This window comes from Heterodontus francisci, chromosome 6, assembly GCF_036365525.1.
Source record: "Heterodontus francisci isolate sHetFra1 chromosome 6, sHetFra1.hap1, whole genome shotgun sequence".
Classification (NCBI taxonomy): Eukaryota; Metazoa; Chordata; class Chondrichthyes; order Heterodontiformes; family Heterodontidae; genus Heterodontus; species Heterodontus francisci.
This window is the reverse complement of record NC_090376.1, coordinates 118,314,238-118,329,357: the sequence shown is the minus strand read 5'-3', so window position 1 is coordinate 118,329,357 and position 15,120 is coordinate 118,314,238. Positions and strand designations below refer to the sequence as shown.

At 47.3% G+C, this 15,120-nt stretch overlaps 1 protein-coding gene across 4 annotated transcripts in view; it reads right to left on the bottom strand.

Annotated features, from left to right (window-relative positions):
* The window catches only part of cars2 (cysteinyl-tRNA synthetase 2, mitochondrial), a 65,450-nt gene that overhangs the window by 14,461 nt on the left and 35,869 nt on the right, over positions 1 to 15,120 (bottom strand). For all 4 annotated transcript variants that reach the window (XM_068034174.1, XM_068034173.1, XM_068034175.1 and 1 more), the window contains 4 exons: positions 12,302 to 12,368; positions 12,074 to 12,212; positions 10,817 to 10,940; positions 8,146 to 8,244 (listed from right to left, as the gene is read on the bottom strand). In XM_068034174.1, the coding sequence (XP_067890275.1) occupies positions 8,146 to 8,244; positions 10,817 to 10,940; positions 12,074 to 12,212; positions 12,302 to 12,368 (429 nt within the window). The remainder of the gene's footprint in view (positions 1 to 8,145; positions 8,245 to 10,816; positions 10,941 to 12,073; positions 12,213 to 12,301; positions 12,369 to 15,120) is intronic.

Genomic DNA, 15,120 nt, shown 5'->3' with positions numbered 1-15,120 from the left:
TTATAACGGAGACATGGACGGCCGGTGGGTCTGATACCAGTGGCGAGCTCGCTGTACAATGTGTCTTTGGGGATCCTGCCATCTTCCATGCGGCTCACATGGCCAAGCCATCTCAAGCGCCGCTGACTCAGTAGTGTGTATAAGCTGGGGATGTTGGCCGCTTCAAGGACTTCTGTGTTGGAGATATAGTCCTGCCACCTGATGCCAAGTATTCTCCGAAGGCAGCGAAGATGGAATGAATTGAGACGTCGCTCTTGGCTGGCATACGTTGTCCAGGCCTCGCTGCCGTAGGGCAAGGTACTGAGGACACAGGCCTGATACACTCGGACTTTTGTGTTCTGTGTCAGTGCGCCATTTTCCCACACTCTCTTGGCCAGTCTGAACATAGCAGTGGAAGCCTTACCCATGCGCTTGTTGATTTCTGCATCTAGAGACAGGTTACTGGTGATAGTTGAGCCTAGGTAGGTGAACTCTTGAACCACTTCCAGAGCGTGGTCGCCAATATTGATGGATGGAGCATTTCTGACATCCTGCCCCATGATGTTCGTTTTCTTGAGGCTGATGGTTAGGCCAAATTCATTGCAGGCAGACGCAAACCTGTCGATGAGACTCTGCAGGCATTCTTCAGTGTGAGATGTTAAAGCAGCATCGTCAGCAAAGAGGAGTTCTCTGATGAGGACTTTCCGTACTTTGGACTTCGCTCTTAGACGGGCAAGGTTGAACAACCTGCCCCCTGATCTTGTGTGGAGGAAAATTCCTTCTTCAGAGGATTTGAACGCATGTGAAAGCAGCAGGGAGAAGAAAATCCCAAAAAGTGTGGGTGCGAGAACACAGCCCTGTTTCACACCACTCAGGATAGGAAAGGGCATACAGAGAGAAAAATACCGCAAGACAGATGGAAATTGGAGGACAGCCACACAGAGGGAGCAGAAAACAAAAAGGGCAACAGAGAACTACACAGCAGGATGAGTGTAACGGTGTCTGAAACATACCCAGAGATAAAAGACAAAAGTGAGAGGAAAGGAAAATAAGAAAGAATATATCAGAGTCTGGACGAGCTGAGTGTATTCCAGGAATAGCCGATTTTTCCCTACTTATTGTCCTGCTACAGGAGATTAAAATACACCAAACATCAATGAATTATAAACAGTACGACTATTCGTGAACTCATCACATTCTACCGTCGCGCTTTATTGCACATGATCCTGGTGCTTCTGATGCATTAAATCCTCTGCAATAAATCAGAACACTAACTATGAGAAGTAATGAAGATCTACTTCAAAAGAGAAAAATTTCTCAAAACTATTTTTCTTTTCCAAACTCCTCTTTGTTTGCCTTTTCGACTGCATAGACCCAAATATCCTGGGCTCAAAGTAAGATTTCTAACAGTCTACCAGAGATTAAAAATCACACGTTTCAGAATAGCAAGATTAAATGCTTGGAAAACTATCCTTTCTGTGATTCTGTCTGAGGCTGGGAGAATTGCCATTATACATGAATAGGATTGCTCAGTTCTGTACCAGTCTTTCCTCAGGCTATAACAGTTTTACACTTATTCAGTTTCAAAATAACAAACGCAAACAGGACCATAAATTTCAGAAGATATTCCCAGGAAGACTATTTGGCTATTATTTTAAAAAAGAAAAAAATAATTAGATTTGCTGAATGAATTCAAGAACAATCATTGTTTAAAGATTTATTTATTTTTCACAGAGCAGAATGTGGAGTATTGTTGCTTGAGCGACAATAGTATTCATGAGTTTGTTTCTCCATATGATTTGAAAACTTGCTGGAGGATGAGCTTCACAAACTGATGTAAAACGTATTTTTCAATTGAGAGAATACTGCTGGTTGTGAGAGACAGACCAACAAACGGGGACCAACGGAGTGATTCAAGCAACTGGATGTTACTTCCTTTAGACTGAGAATTCAAAAAAATGTTTTTTCACAAAGATTTATTTATGCAGAACAGCTAAATACTTCTTTATCCAATGGCAGATAAGGGGCATTTTAGTAACGTTTTCAGGAACCAAACAAAAATTGCAACACTGTCTCTAAGCGGAACGGAGACACATTTACAAGTTCTGTCACCGAACATATGCATCCCTGCCGTCCCGCCACATCCGAACACCATCACCCCGCCCCCAACAAAAGCTCAACCTCTGATTCACCATGACCAATTAACATTAAAATAGCACATCTAGCATGCAGCCATCACACTGTGAAGTCTGAATGCACAAACAAAGAGAAATGAGGCAGGTAATCAGCTGGGTGTGGCCGCTTCTAACCTGGAAAACAAGCCCATTATCATCTGCACTATCGCCTCAAAGATCAATGATACGCGTATCAAATTTATAAAGCAATAAATCAACACTTAGGACAATATCTGTTTAAAAAGCCCAGAAAGCAGTTTAGGAAAATGCCAAAGAGGAGGATGTGCAAAGACAGCGAACAAAGTCGGAGCAATCAGCCAGCTGTGCCAACAAAAGAGAAAGCAAACTAACCTACTTGTCTCAACTCCACTCCCAGCAACATAGAACATGTTGACACTAATATTTTGCAAAAATATATTTCAGCTGCGCTACCCTCTGGCAGAATTCTGTGTCAGAATTGTCAATTCAGGTGCTCCAGGAGTCAGTTTATCCAGTTGAAAGCTCTCTGTATTTCAACAGGACCTCGAGCAATGGAACACCAAACCATCCAGCTGATCATTTTTATTCATTTGGGGGATGTGGGCATTGCTGGCTATGCCAGCAAATATTGCCCATTCCTAATTGTCCTTGAGGTGGTGGTGCTGAGCTATGGTGATATTGTTCCAAGTCACAATGGTGTGTGGCTTGGAGGGAAGCTTGCAGATGGTGGTGTTCCCATGCTTCTGCTGCCCTTGTGCTTCTAGGTGGTAGAGGTCGTGGGTTTGGAAGGTGCTATCGAAGGAGCCTTGGTGAGCTGCTGCAATGCATCTTATAGACAGTACATATTGTTGTCATGATGTGTCAGTGGTGGAGGGAGTGAATGTTGAAAGTGGTAGATGGGGTGCCAATCAAGGGGGCTGCTTTGTCCTGGATGGTGTCAAGCTTCTCGAGTATTGTTGGAGCTGCACTCATCCAGACAAGTGGAGAGTATTCCATCACACTCTTGACTTGTGCCTTCTAGATGGTGGACAGGCATTGGTGAGTCAGGTGGTGAGTTACTCGCAGAATTCCCAGCCTCTGACCTGCTCTTGTAGCCACAGTATTTGAGACAGGTCCAGTTCAGTTTCTGGTCCATGGTGACCCCCAGGATGTTGATAGTGGGGGATTCAGCAATGGTAATGTCATCGAATGTCAACGGGAGATGGTTTGATTCTCCCTTGTTGGAGATGGTCATTGTCTGGCACTTGTGTGGCACAAATGTTACTTGCCAATTATCAGCCCAAGCCTGGATATTGTCCAGATCTTGCTGCATATGGACAGGACTGCTTCAGTATCTGAAGAGTCGTGAATGGTGCTGAACATTGTGCAATCATCAGCGAACATCCCCACTTCTGACCTTATGATGGAGGGAAGGTCATTTGTGAAGCAGTTGAAGATGTTTGGGCCGAGGACACTACCCTGAGGAACTCCTGCAGCAATGTCCTGGGACTGAGATGATTGACCTCTAACAACCACAACCACCTTCTTTTGCGCTAGGTATGACTCCCACCAGCAGACAGGTTTCCCCGATTCCCATCGACTCCAGTTTTGCTGGGGCTCCTTGATGCCATACTTGGTCAAATGCTGCCTTGATGTCAAGGGCAGTCACTCTCACCTCACCTCTGGAATTCAGCTCTTTTGTCCATGTTTAGACCAAGGCTGTAATAAAGTCAGGAGCTGTGTGGCCCTGGTGGAACCCAAACTGAGCGTCACTGAGCAGGTTATTGCTGAGCAAGTGCCGCTTGATAGCAGTGTCGACAACTCCTTCCATCACTTTGCTGATGATCGGGAATAGATTGATGGGGCTATAATTGGCCAAGTTGGATTTGTCCTACTTTTTGTGCACCAGATATACCTGGGCAGTTTTCCACATTGTTGGGTAGATGCCAGTGATGTAGCTGTACTGGGACAGCTTGGCTAGGGGTGCGGCTAGTTCTGGAGCACAAATCGTCAGTACTATTGCTCGAATGTTGTCAGGGCCCATAGCCTTTGCAGTATCCAGTGCCTTCAGCCGTTTCTTGACATCATGTGGAGTGAATTGGATTGGCTGAAGACTGGCATCTGTGATGCTGGGGACCTCATGAGGAGGCAGAGATGGATCATCCACTCAGTACTTCTGGCTGAAGATGGATGCAAATGCTTCAGCCTTGTTTTTTGCACCAATGTGCTGGGCTCCCCCATCGGTGAGGATGGGGATATTTGTGGGGCCTCCTCCTCCTGTTAGTTGTTTAATTATCCACCACCATTCACAACTGGATGTGGCAGCACTGCAGAGCTTAGATCTGATCCATTGGTTGTTGGCTCGCTCAGCTCTGTCTATTGCATGCGGCTTCTGCTGTTTGGCACGCAAGTAGTCCTGTGTTGTAGCATTAGCAGGCTGATACCTCATTTTGAGGTATGCCTGGTGCTGCTCCTGGCATGCCCTCCTACACTCTTCTTTAAAGCAAGGTTGGTCCCCTGGCTTGATGGTAATGGTAGAGTGGGGGATATGCTGGGCCGTGAGGATACAGATTGTGGTTGAATACAATTCTACTGCTGCTGATGGCCCACAGCACCTCATGGATGCCTAGTTTTGAGTTGCTAGATCTGTTCGAAATCTATCCCATTTAGCACGGTGGTAGTGCCACACACACGATGGAGGGTATTCTCAATGTGAAGATGGGACTTCATCTCCACAGGGACTGTGCGGTGGTCAATCCTACCAATACTGTCATGGACAGATGCATCTGTGACAGGTAGATTGGTGAGGACGAAGTCAAGTAGGTTTTTCCCTCTTGTTGGTTCCCTCACCACCTTCCGCAGACCCAGTCTAGCAGCTGTGTCCTTTAGGACTTGGCCAGCTCGGTCACTAGTGGTGTAGTGAAGTCCCCCACCCAGAGTACATTCTGTGCCCTTGCCACGGTCAGTGCTTCTTCTAAGAGGTGGTCAACATGAAGAAGCACTGATTTTTCAGCCGAGTGGCAGTGGTAGGTGGTAATCAGTAGAAGGTTTCCTTGCCCATGTTTGACGTGATTTGAACTTCTAACTAGAAATGACCTGTTGACTTGTTGTCAAAGTAGAATAGGAAACCTTACCTTTAGATGTTAAACTGAGGCCCACTCGGGTGGACGTAAACGATCCCATGGCATTATTTTGAAGAGAAGGGGAGTTCGCCCCTGTGTCCTGGTCAATATTTATCCCTATGCCAATGTCAAAGGCAAGGTCAGAGGCTAGGAATCCTGCAGTGAGTAACTCACCTCCTGACTCCCCAAAGCCTGTCCACCATCTACAAGGCACAAGTCAGGAATGTGATGGAATACTCTCCACTTGCCTGGATGGGTGCAGCTCCAACACCACTCAAGAAGCTCAACACCATCCAGCACAAAGCAGCCCGCTTGATTGGCACCCCATCCACCACTTTCAACATTCACTCCCTCCACCACTGACCCACAGTGGCAGCAGTGTGTACCATCTACAAGATGCACTGCAGCAACTCACCAAGGCTCCTTAGACAGTACCTTCCAAACCTGCGACCTCTACCACCTAGAAGAACAAGGGCAGCCGATGCATGGAAACACCATCACCAGCAAGTTCCCCTCCAAGTCACACACCATCCTGACTTGGAACTATATCGCCATTCCTTCACTGTTGCTGGGTCAAAATCCTGGAACTCCCTTCCTAACAGCACTGTGGGTGTACCTACCCTACATGGACTGCAGCGGTTCAAGAAGGCAGCTCACCACCACTTTCTCAAGGGCAATTAGGGAAGGGTAATAAATGTTGGCCTGGCCAGCGAAACTCTTCCCATGAATGAATATTAAAAAAATGTCAAACAGATTACGTGGCCATTATCAGGCTTCGGTTTGCTGGAGATTGCTGTGCACAAAGTAGCTGCCATCATTCCTACATTACAACTGTGATTATGCTTCAAAAGCACTTCATGGACTGTAATGCGCTTTGGGGATCCTGAAGTCATGAAAGGCACTATATAAATGTAGTTCTTACTTTCCTCCTATTTGAGGCCACCTTGCAGCACAGCTCTTGGACCTTGTGTTGTGATGCTTTCAAAAAGGGCATCAATTACACCATTGTAAATTATACCAGGATTCTTTGGGTGCTCAGCTGAGAAAGTACTGTGTCACAGTGGCGCAGTGGTTAGCACCGCAGCCTCACAGCTCCAGGGACCCGGGTTCGATTCTGGGTACTGCCTGTGCAGAGTTTGCAAGTTCTCCCTGTGACCTCATGGGTTTTCGCCGGGTGCTCCGGTTTCCTCCCACTGCCAAAGACTTGCAGGTGATAGGTAAATTGGCCATTGTAAATTGCCCCTAGTGTAGGTAGGTGGTAGGGAATATGGGATTACTGTAGGGTTAGTATAAATGGGTGGTTCTTGGTGGGCACAGACTCGGTGGGCCGAAGGGCCTGTTGCAGTGCTGTATCTCTAAATAAATAAAACATGTCGTATAACTTGAGTAGCATTCCATTATACGATTAGTTAATTCCTGTTCCAGAATGTGTCTAGCTAAAGCTTGGTTATCAAAAACACAAATAACTGACTAAATTGAGAGTTGAAGCCTCGCTCCAGGAATTGAGCCCATCATTGAGGCTGCACAGTCGGAGGATCCGTACAGAGGGAGTGCTGCACTGTCGGAGGGCCAGTACTGAGGGAGTGCTGCACTGTCGGAGGGCCAGCACTGAGGGAGCGCTGCACAGTCGGAGGGTCAGTACTGAGGGAGCGCAGCACAGTCGGAGGGTCAGTACTGAGGGAGAGCTGCACAGTCGGAGGCGCAGTACTGAGGGAGAGCTGCACAGTCGAAGGGGCAGTACTGAAGGAGAGCTGCTCAGTCGGAGGGTCAGTACTGAGGGAGAGCTGCACAGTCGGAGGGGCAGTACTGAGGGACAGCTGCAGAGTCGGAGGGGCAGTACTGAGGGACAGCTGCAGAGTCGGAGGGGCAGTACTGAGGGAGAGCTGCACAGTCGGAGGGGCAGTACTGAGGGAGAGCTGCACAGTCGGAGGGGCAGTACTGAGGGAGAGCTGCACAGTCGTAGGGGCAGTACTGAGGGAGAGCTGCACAGTCGGAGGGGCAGTACTGAGGGAGAGCTGCACAGTCGGAGGGGCAGTACTGAGGGAGAGCTGCACAGTCGGAGGGGCAGTACTGAGGGAGAGCTGCACAGTCGGAGGGGCAGTACTGAGGGAGAGCTGCACAGTCGGAGGGGCAGTACTGAGGGAGAGCTGCACAGTCGGAGGGGCAGTACTGAGGGAGAGCTGCACAGTTGGAGGGGCAGTACTGAAGGAGTGCTGCATTATCAAAGATTACAGAGTTCAAATGGATGAACAAAAATACCATAAATTCCCATCGGGTTTAATAATTTCAGCTATTGTGTTTTCAAAAATAAAGACTTGCATTTCTATAGTAACTTTCACAACCACAAGATGTCCCAAAGTGCTTTAGTTAATGAAGTCATTTTTAAGTGTAGTCACTGCTGTAATGTAGAGAACTGTACAAAGCACTGCTTGCTCCAACATTCATCATTCGTCGCTGCTAATTCCTCCATCACTTCCCTTCTGTTGGTCCAGAGTCAAGCAAGCCACCTTGTAAACTGAAGCTACAAAATGGAGCCCCTGTCACTTTATCCATCCAGTCCATGCCAGCATTTACCTCCATATGAGCAAATAGAAAGTGATGAGTGCAGAACACTGACATTAAGAAGTGGACAGAGTAAGGTAAAAAATGATCCACTGGATTCAATCCACTAATAGGCAGAATACAAGGCACCTGTAAATGAGATTTAGAAATCTCATCAACTCAAAGAAATGAAAAACGAGGCTGCCACAGGCACATCTCGGATTAGCTGTTGCTGGAGTACCCTTCTCCTGTAAACCATTATGCAGAACTCGGTGAGTGACCATCTTGATCGACTCATACTTTATGCAATGACTAAGTCAACCCTGCAACACATGGGAACTGGAAAGACTTTATCCTATGCAGTTACTCACCTGACTTTCGCCAAGATGAATACCAACGACATCCAAGAATCGTTCTATGTAAGAGATTATTGCCCCAAATACAGCAGGACTCCTGGTGTAGTGTCCTTCCTGCCATAAAAATAAATAGCTGATTAGGTACACTGGACTGCTCAAACTGCAGCCACAGAATATATATAATGTGTGCAATCTCAGTGCTCACTGATCTCAGAACTACCACCAATCCTCTCAGATCCTAAAATCACCCTACATTGAATTGTGTAACAGGATATTTTATGCCCACCAGAGGGCAGACACTGTCTCGGTTTAACATCCCACCAACAGCAGCTCACACAATGCAGCACTCCCTCCGTGCCGCCCCTCCGGCACTCCCTCCGTGCCGCCCCTCCGACAATGCGGCACTCCCTCCGTGCCGCCCCTCCGACACTGCGGCACTCCCTCCGTGCCGCCCCTCCGACACTGCGGCACTCCCTCCGTGCCGCCCCTCCGACACTGCGGCACTCCCTCCGTGCCGCCCCTCCGACAATGCGACACTCCCTCCGTGCCGCCCCTCCGACAATGCGACACTCCCTCCGTGCCGCCCCTCCGACAATGCGACACTCCCTCCGTGCCGCCCCTCCGACAATGCGACACTCCCTCCGTGCCGCCCCTCCGACAATGCGACACTCCCTCCGTGCCGCCCCTCCGACAATGCGACACTCCCTCCGTGCCGCCCCTCCGACAATGCGACACTCCCTCCGTGCCGCCCCTCCGACAATGCGACACTCCCTCCGTGCCGCCCCTCCGACAATGCGACACTCCCTCCGTGCCGCCCCTCCGACAATGCGACACTCCCTCCGTGCCGCCCCTCCGACAATGCGACACTCCCTCCGTGCCGCCCCTCCGACAATGCGACACTCCCTCCGTGCCGCCCCTCCGACAATGCGACACTCCCTCCGTGCCGCCCCTCCGACAATGCGACACTCCCTCCGTGCCGCCCCTCCGACAATGCGACACTCCCTCCGTGCCGCCCCTCCGACAATGCGACACTCCCTCCGTGCCGCCCCTCCGACAATGCGACACTCCCTCCGTGCCGCCCCTCCGACAATGCGACACTCCCTCCGTGCCGCCCCTCCGACAATGCGACACTCCCTCAAAAATGCTATTGGGAGCCTATCTTTTATAATTAAGGCCAAGGAGCATAAACCTAGGGTAATGATAATCCTACACAAATCATTGATTGAAGCATAGTTAGAATACTGTGTCTAGTTTTGGCTGCTCTTCTGTTGGAAAATCTTGGGGATGCTGCAGGAGGGATTCAAGTAATCCCAGGTGTGGGAAGCTTAAATTGTGAAGGGAAAACTGGAGAGCTTTTCACTCGAAAATAGTGAGGTTCAAAATTATGAAAGGTTCTGATAAGGTAATTAATTTTAAAAAAACTTTTCCACTGGTCAGTGAGTTGGTGACGATGGGTATCAACCAAAAAAACAAAGGAGAAGGTACAAAGAACATGTTTTTTTTTTAATGCAGTGGGTTATTCGGACATGACTGCCTTGCCAGAAAGAGTGTAGAAAAGCTTTTAAAAGGTGTTGATAAATATTTGAAGGAAAATTTAAAAAGGGTAGGGTGGGGAAAAATGATAGGGGAATGGGGACCAATTTGGATAGCTCTTTCAGAGAGTTCGCACAGGTACAATGGGCTGAATGGCCTCCTTCCGTGCTGCCTCATTCTATGATTTAATCAGTTGATTTTCACTTTGTATTTAATACACAGCTTCAACAAACTTGTTGCCCATTTGAAGCCAGTGTGTGTACAGCCACCTGCATCACTCAACAGTGGCTTAGTGGAGAAATTAAATCTGTCGCCACATTCAATACACTGCCGACAAGCTCCTCTCCATCCAGGAGGGAAGATTTACCATGAGTTTCCTGGGGAAGGGGCAGTCGCACTTCCTCTAATGTTTCTTGCTAACTCACCTTGTACAAAATGATGGAGTTCTTTGGCATGTCTCTCTCTGCAAACTTCCCTACCTCTGCTTCCTTTGCCTACTCCTCTATGGTGCCTTTCTCCAGTACCACTCAGCACTGACCAACCTCAGGGAATCTGCCAACTGCCACTCTGTGATCAGAGGCCGTGGTTACATCATGTAGTACCTCAGGTGCATTACACAGCTTCAAAACAGAATTACATAGAGTTTACAGCACAGAAAGAGACAGTTCGGCCTGAATGGTCAATGCTGGTGTTCCTGGTCCACAACAGCCTCCTCCCACCCTTCTTCATCTCACTATCAGCATTTCCTTCTATTCGTTTCTCCCTCATGTGTTTGTCTGGCTTCCCTTTAAATGCATCTATGCTATTCACCTCAACCACTCCGTGTGGTAGCTTTAAAAAGACCAATGCTGCAACTTGCTATCCCTAATGCCAGCTTAGTGAATTTACACTGAATGAATTCTTAAGTTGAAAAACAAATGCTTGTTTCTGATTAGTGCACATAACAAGACTTAAAGCTCCTGAGTCTCTCATCTTTTCTATTCCTTCCCAAGAGAGCTGAGACACTAACCATCAAAGCACAGTACAAACCCCTGCCTCATTTCAACAAACCCAATGATGATCTCAAAAAATCTAATACACTCATTGTGGCGTTACTCCGTTACTCTGAATAATGCACTACCTTCATAGGGATTGTAAAATCCTAATGGGTTACCTTGGTAACTGCTTGAAGCTGTCTGTTGCCATGGTGAATGAGGTTCATAATTGAATCAGTAGCCCCTGGGGTGTTAAAATCATCAGCGAAGGCAGCATGTACATTGACTTTAGTTGCATTTAACCTGGATGCAAAACAAAAATAAGCAGAGAGCACGCAATTTACACTTTAAAAATAAAGAGAGAAAAATCTTTTTTTTTTAACCATGACAACGAAGGCACTATAAAATGATTGTTATTGAAAGCATCTGATGTGATTGTGGCCTAAAGAATGAAACCAGAGAGATAATTGTGTGATCTTCTACTGCCAGCAGGGAACAATACTCATAGGAAAGCTGGGGACTGCAGCCAGTGGCTTTTGTTTCCATTAAAATGGAAAATCGCGGGTGCTCCCAGAGAACATGCACCCCCACTTGGCATCTCTGGATCACGCAGACAAACCCCTCACCACTACTTGTTTTTTTTCCCATATGCCAGCCAGTTTACCCTGGCTGATCATTCCGTAATAAGGCATGCAGACAATGCAGAAAGATGATTATTTTTAGGAAATGTTTCTACCTGCTGGATTAGGTCAGCTTTGTGAGACACGGTACAACATATAAGAGCATAGTGGCATGGTAAATTTCCAGCCATTTAATGAGCCTATTTCCTAAAGAGAAAAGTCTAAGGGATCTCAATGTGACAGTAGCACACAACAGCGTTTGCAGGTCACACTAATATCATAGCTCAATGGGTTGGCACTCTTTCCTCTGAGTCATAAGGTTGTGGTTTCATAAACCCATTTCAGGGACCTGAGCACAATATCTAAGCTAACACTCCTAATGCAGTACTGAGGGAGTGTTGCACTGTCGGAGTTGTCGTCTTTCAGACGAGATGTTAAACTGAGACCCAGTCTTCCCTCTCAGGTGGATGTAAAAGATCCCATGACTGGTACTGGAACACAAACAGGTGTCCTGGTCAATATTTATCCCTCAACCAAAACAGATAATCTGGTCATTATAATATTTTTGTTTGTGGGAGCTTGCTGTGCACAAATTGGCAGCTATATATCCCAAAACAGAGATGACACTTCAAAAGTACTAAATTGGTTGTGAAGCACTTTCGGACATCCTGAGGTTGTCAAAGGCACTATATAAATGTAGTTCTGACTTTCCTTCTACTTGAGGCCACCTTGCAGCACAGCACTTGAACCTTGAGTTGTAAAATTAAGACAACGATGCTTTCAATAAGTGCAAATCTTCCTTTTTTTCTACCATACCTTTCCCATAACAAAGTTTCATCGACTGACGGGCAGATCAATTGCCCTCTCATGTAAGCTGATGCATCATTAATAAAAGCTGAAATGGAGTGGAGAAGAGTTCGGGCTTCTGTCATGCTTGTATCACTGTATTCCACTGCTACAATTGAAATACAATACAGATTCAGCAAGGTCCTCCCATCACACATCACCTCTTTTTTCAAACTTTTAAAGCTCTGAAGTTCATACCTGATCTGTATTTTGATAGAAGACAAAACATTCGAAACTGATTTGCAGAGAATTTTTCCAAGAAATCCTGATTAACAATCAGAGAAATTGAAATGTTTTCATTTGTGCACTATAAGTACAAAGCAATGAAAGAAAGCATTATAAATACAGTGTGACTCTGAGGCACTGCTGTCCTCTTTTGAAGAATTCATCTAATCATGTGGTGTGGGTACCAGGCTGCAGCCAGGAAAGGCATTGATTTTGCTACAAGGCTAGAATCGAGCTCGGCTGAAGGAAGACTTCCTAAGTCGATATGTTACACAGAATTTACAGCACAGGAACAGGCCATTCAGATCAACTGGTTTGTGTCAGTGCTTATGCTCCACTCGAGCCTCCTCCCTCCCTACTTCACTCACCTCATCAGCATATCCTTCTATTCCTTTCTCCCGTAAGTATTTATCTAGCTTCCCCTTAAATACATTGATGCTATTCATCTCAACAACTCCTTGTGGTAGAGGGTTCCACATTCTAACTAATCTCTGGGTAAAGAAGTGGCTACTGAATTCCCTATTGGATTTATTACTGACTGCCTTAGCCAGTGACATCTGTAAACTAGGGAAACCTAAGGGACTTGAATCAGGTGTCCTTTATTCGCCAATGTCTTTATTTTCAAAAATGTCATTGTATGTATTAGTGAACTAGATGAGCCAAATACCCCAGGATTGACTGTACCTCCTGCAGCGTTCGTTTTTTACAACAACAACAAAAATCGCTCTCACCTGGGATCGTGCCTATTTCTAGAGCCCTGGCAGCAGGATGTGATTTCAGTTCTATTTTCTGTTTGTTGGGTTTCCCACTTCATTGCCATCCCAGGGCCCTTTTCCATCGAGGGAGAGCTGTCGTGATCCTGAGAGCTGCTACCTTGGCAGTCTGCACAGGGCAAGGTGTCTGTTGTAGGGGGTGGAGTACCTGGCAGATCCCAGCAAATTGGTTGGAGCGGAAAGACTAATGTCCTGCAGACCATTTTCCCTCTTAATCTGCACAGTAATCCAAAAGTTCCTGTGCAGGCTGAGTACAAGTAAGCCCCTTTAATTTCCTTGCATGCACAGCTACGCAAAAAAAAATTTAAAGGGCCCACACACTATTAAAAAAAAGAGGGTACGTTGCTGCAGACCCCTGTCTGGGATCCTCTCCCTCTGTGTGCTAGGATTGTTAATTTTTGAAGTGCTGTAGGGGTGGGTAGGGAGCTGTTTGCAGCTCATCAGTGCCTGACGTACTGGTGAAGCGAGATGTGATTCTCCAATCATAGCTGGACAATTTCCCATGCTTTCCAGCCACTTGAGCATTTTGGGTTGTGTCTGGCGTGCACGGCTCATGTTTTAGGTTGTGTTTGGAGTGTTCAGCTCATGTTTGGAGCAGCTGGCTCGTGTTTCATGTTGCGTTTGGAGTAGCTGGCTCATGTTTCGGGTTGTGTTTGGAGTGCCTGGCTCGTGTTTCGGGTTGTGTTTGCAGCACTTGGCTCGTGCGTCAGGACTATTGCTCGCAGTCTGAGCCAAGTTCTGCTCCTGTGCCCACTTCCACACTGTGCATCCTGGAAGTTTGATCGTGAGATTTTCTGGCCATATGAAATCTGACCATGCAACGTGATCATGTGACATCTGGTTGCATGACTATTACGCATGTTATTACCATGCAACAATTGGGCCTAGTGAGGCAGTATTTCTGCTCATAATTTTGCGCCAGCAGCTGTTGTGCGAGAGGGTCCGAAAACAAGGAATAGCCTCTTGTGATCAAGGGGATTGCAGAGACTGAGAACTTCAAGCTCAGGCGGCTTTCAGACTCTGGCGTTTGCACTATCTCCTTTAACGTTTCCTCCTTCCCACCACCCCCACCCCCCTGCCTAAAAGACCCTTTTATATTCTTTTCAGATATTCATCCTCTTCCCTTTCATATTAAATGTTAGTCTCTATCTCAATATCCACATGTGAAGGATCCCATGGTCAAATAGCCCTCGGTTTAAGAACCTTCTCCCTCCAACACCCCCCAGGGTTCTACAACTTAACTGGCTGCTCCTCTCTCACTGCTGCTCCCATACCGAGTTGCTGCAGTTCCTGGCTCTGCAATGACGGTGCCCACCACCGGCCCTTTCTTTTTTTTTTAAAGAGATACAGCCCTGAAACAGGCCCTTCGGCCCACCAAGTCTGCGCTGACCATCAACCACCCATTTATACTAATCCTACACTAATCCCATATTCCTACCACATCCCCACCTGTCCCTATATTTCCCTACCACCTACCTATACTAGGGGCAATTTATAATGGCCAATTTACCTACCAACCTGCAAGTCTTTTGGCTTGTGGGAGGAAACCGGAGCACCCGGAGGAAACCCACGCAGACACAGGGAGAACTTGCAAACTCCACACAGGCAGTACCCAGAATTGAACCCGGGTCGCTGGAGCTGTGAGGCTGCGGTGCTAACCACTGCGCCACTGTGCCGCCCTCTCTCCCCCTCCCACATCATGCATGAGCACCACCAGATTCCTCGTTCCTCTTTGCCCAATCTCCTTTCCTTCCCTTCCTACTTTGCTCCCTGAAACTCCATTCACCAGTCTCCATCTCTCCCCTCGAGCCCGAATTCCCCAGTCTCAATCTCTTCTTCTGCCTGATTTCAGAATCCAACCCACCCCCGATTTCACCATCCTCTTCAATGCTGAGACCACCACATACAAGACCCCCTCCTGAATGTCGGCACCTACGATTCCCAACTCTCCAGCCCTCTTCCAACAACATTTCATGTGGTCACAGCTCTCTGTGGCAGGGTTGGGGTGACATCATGGAG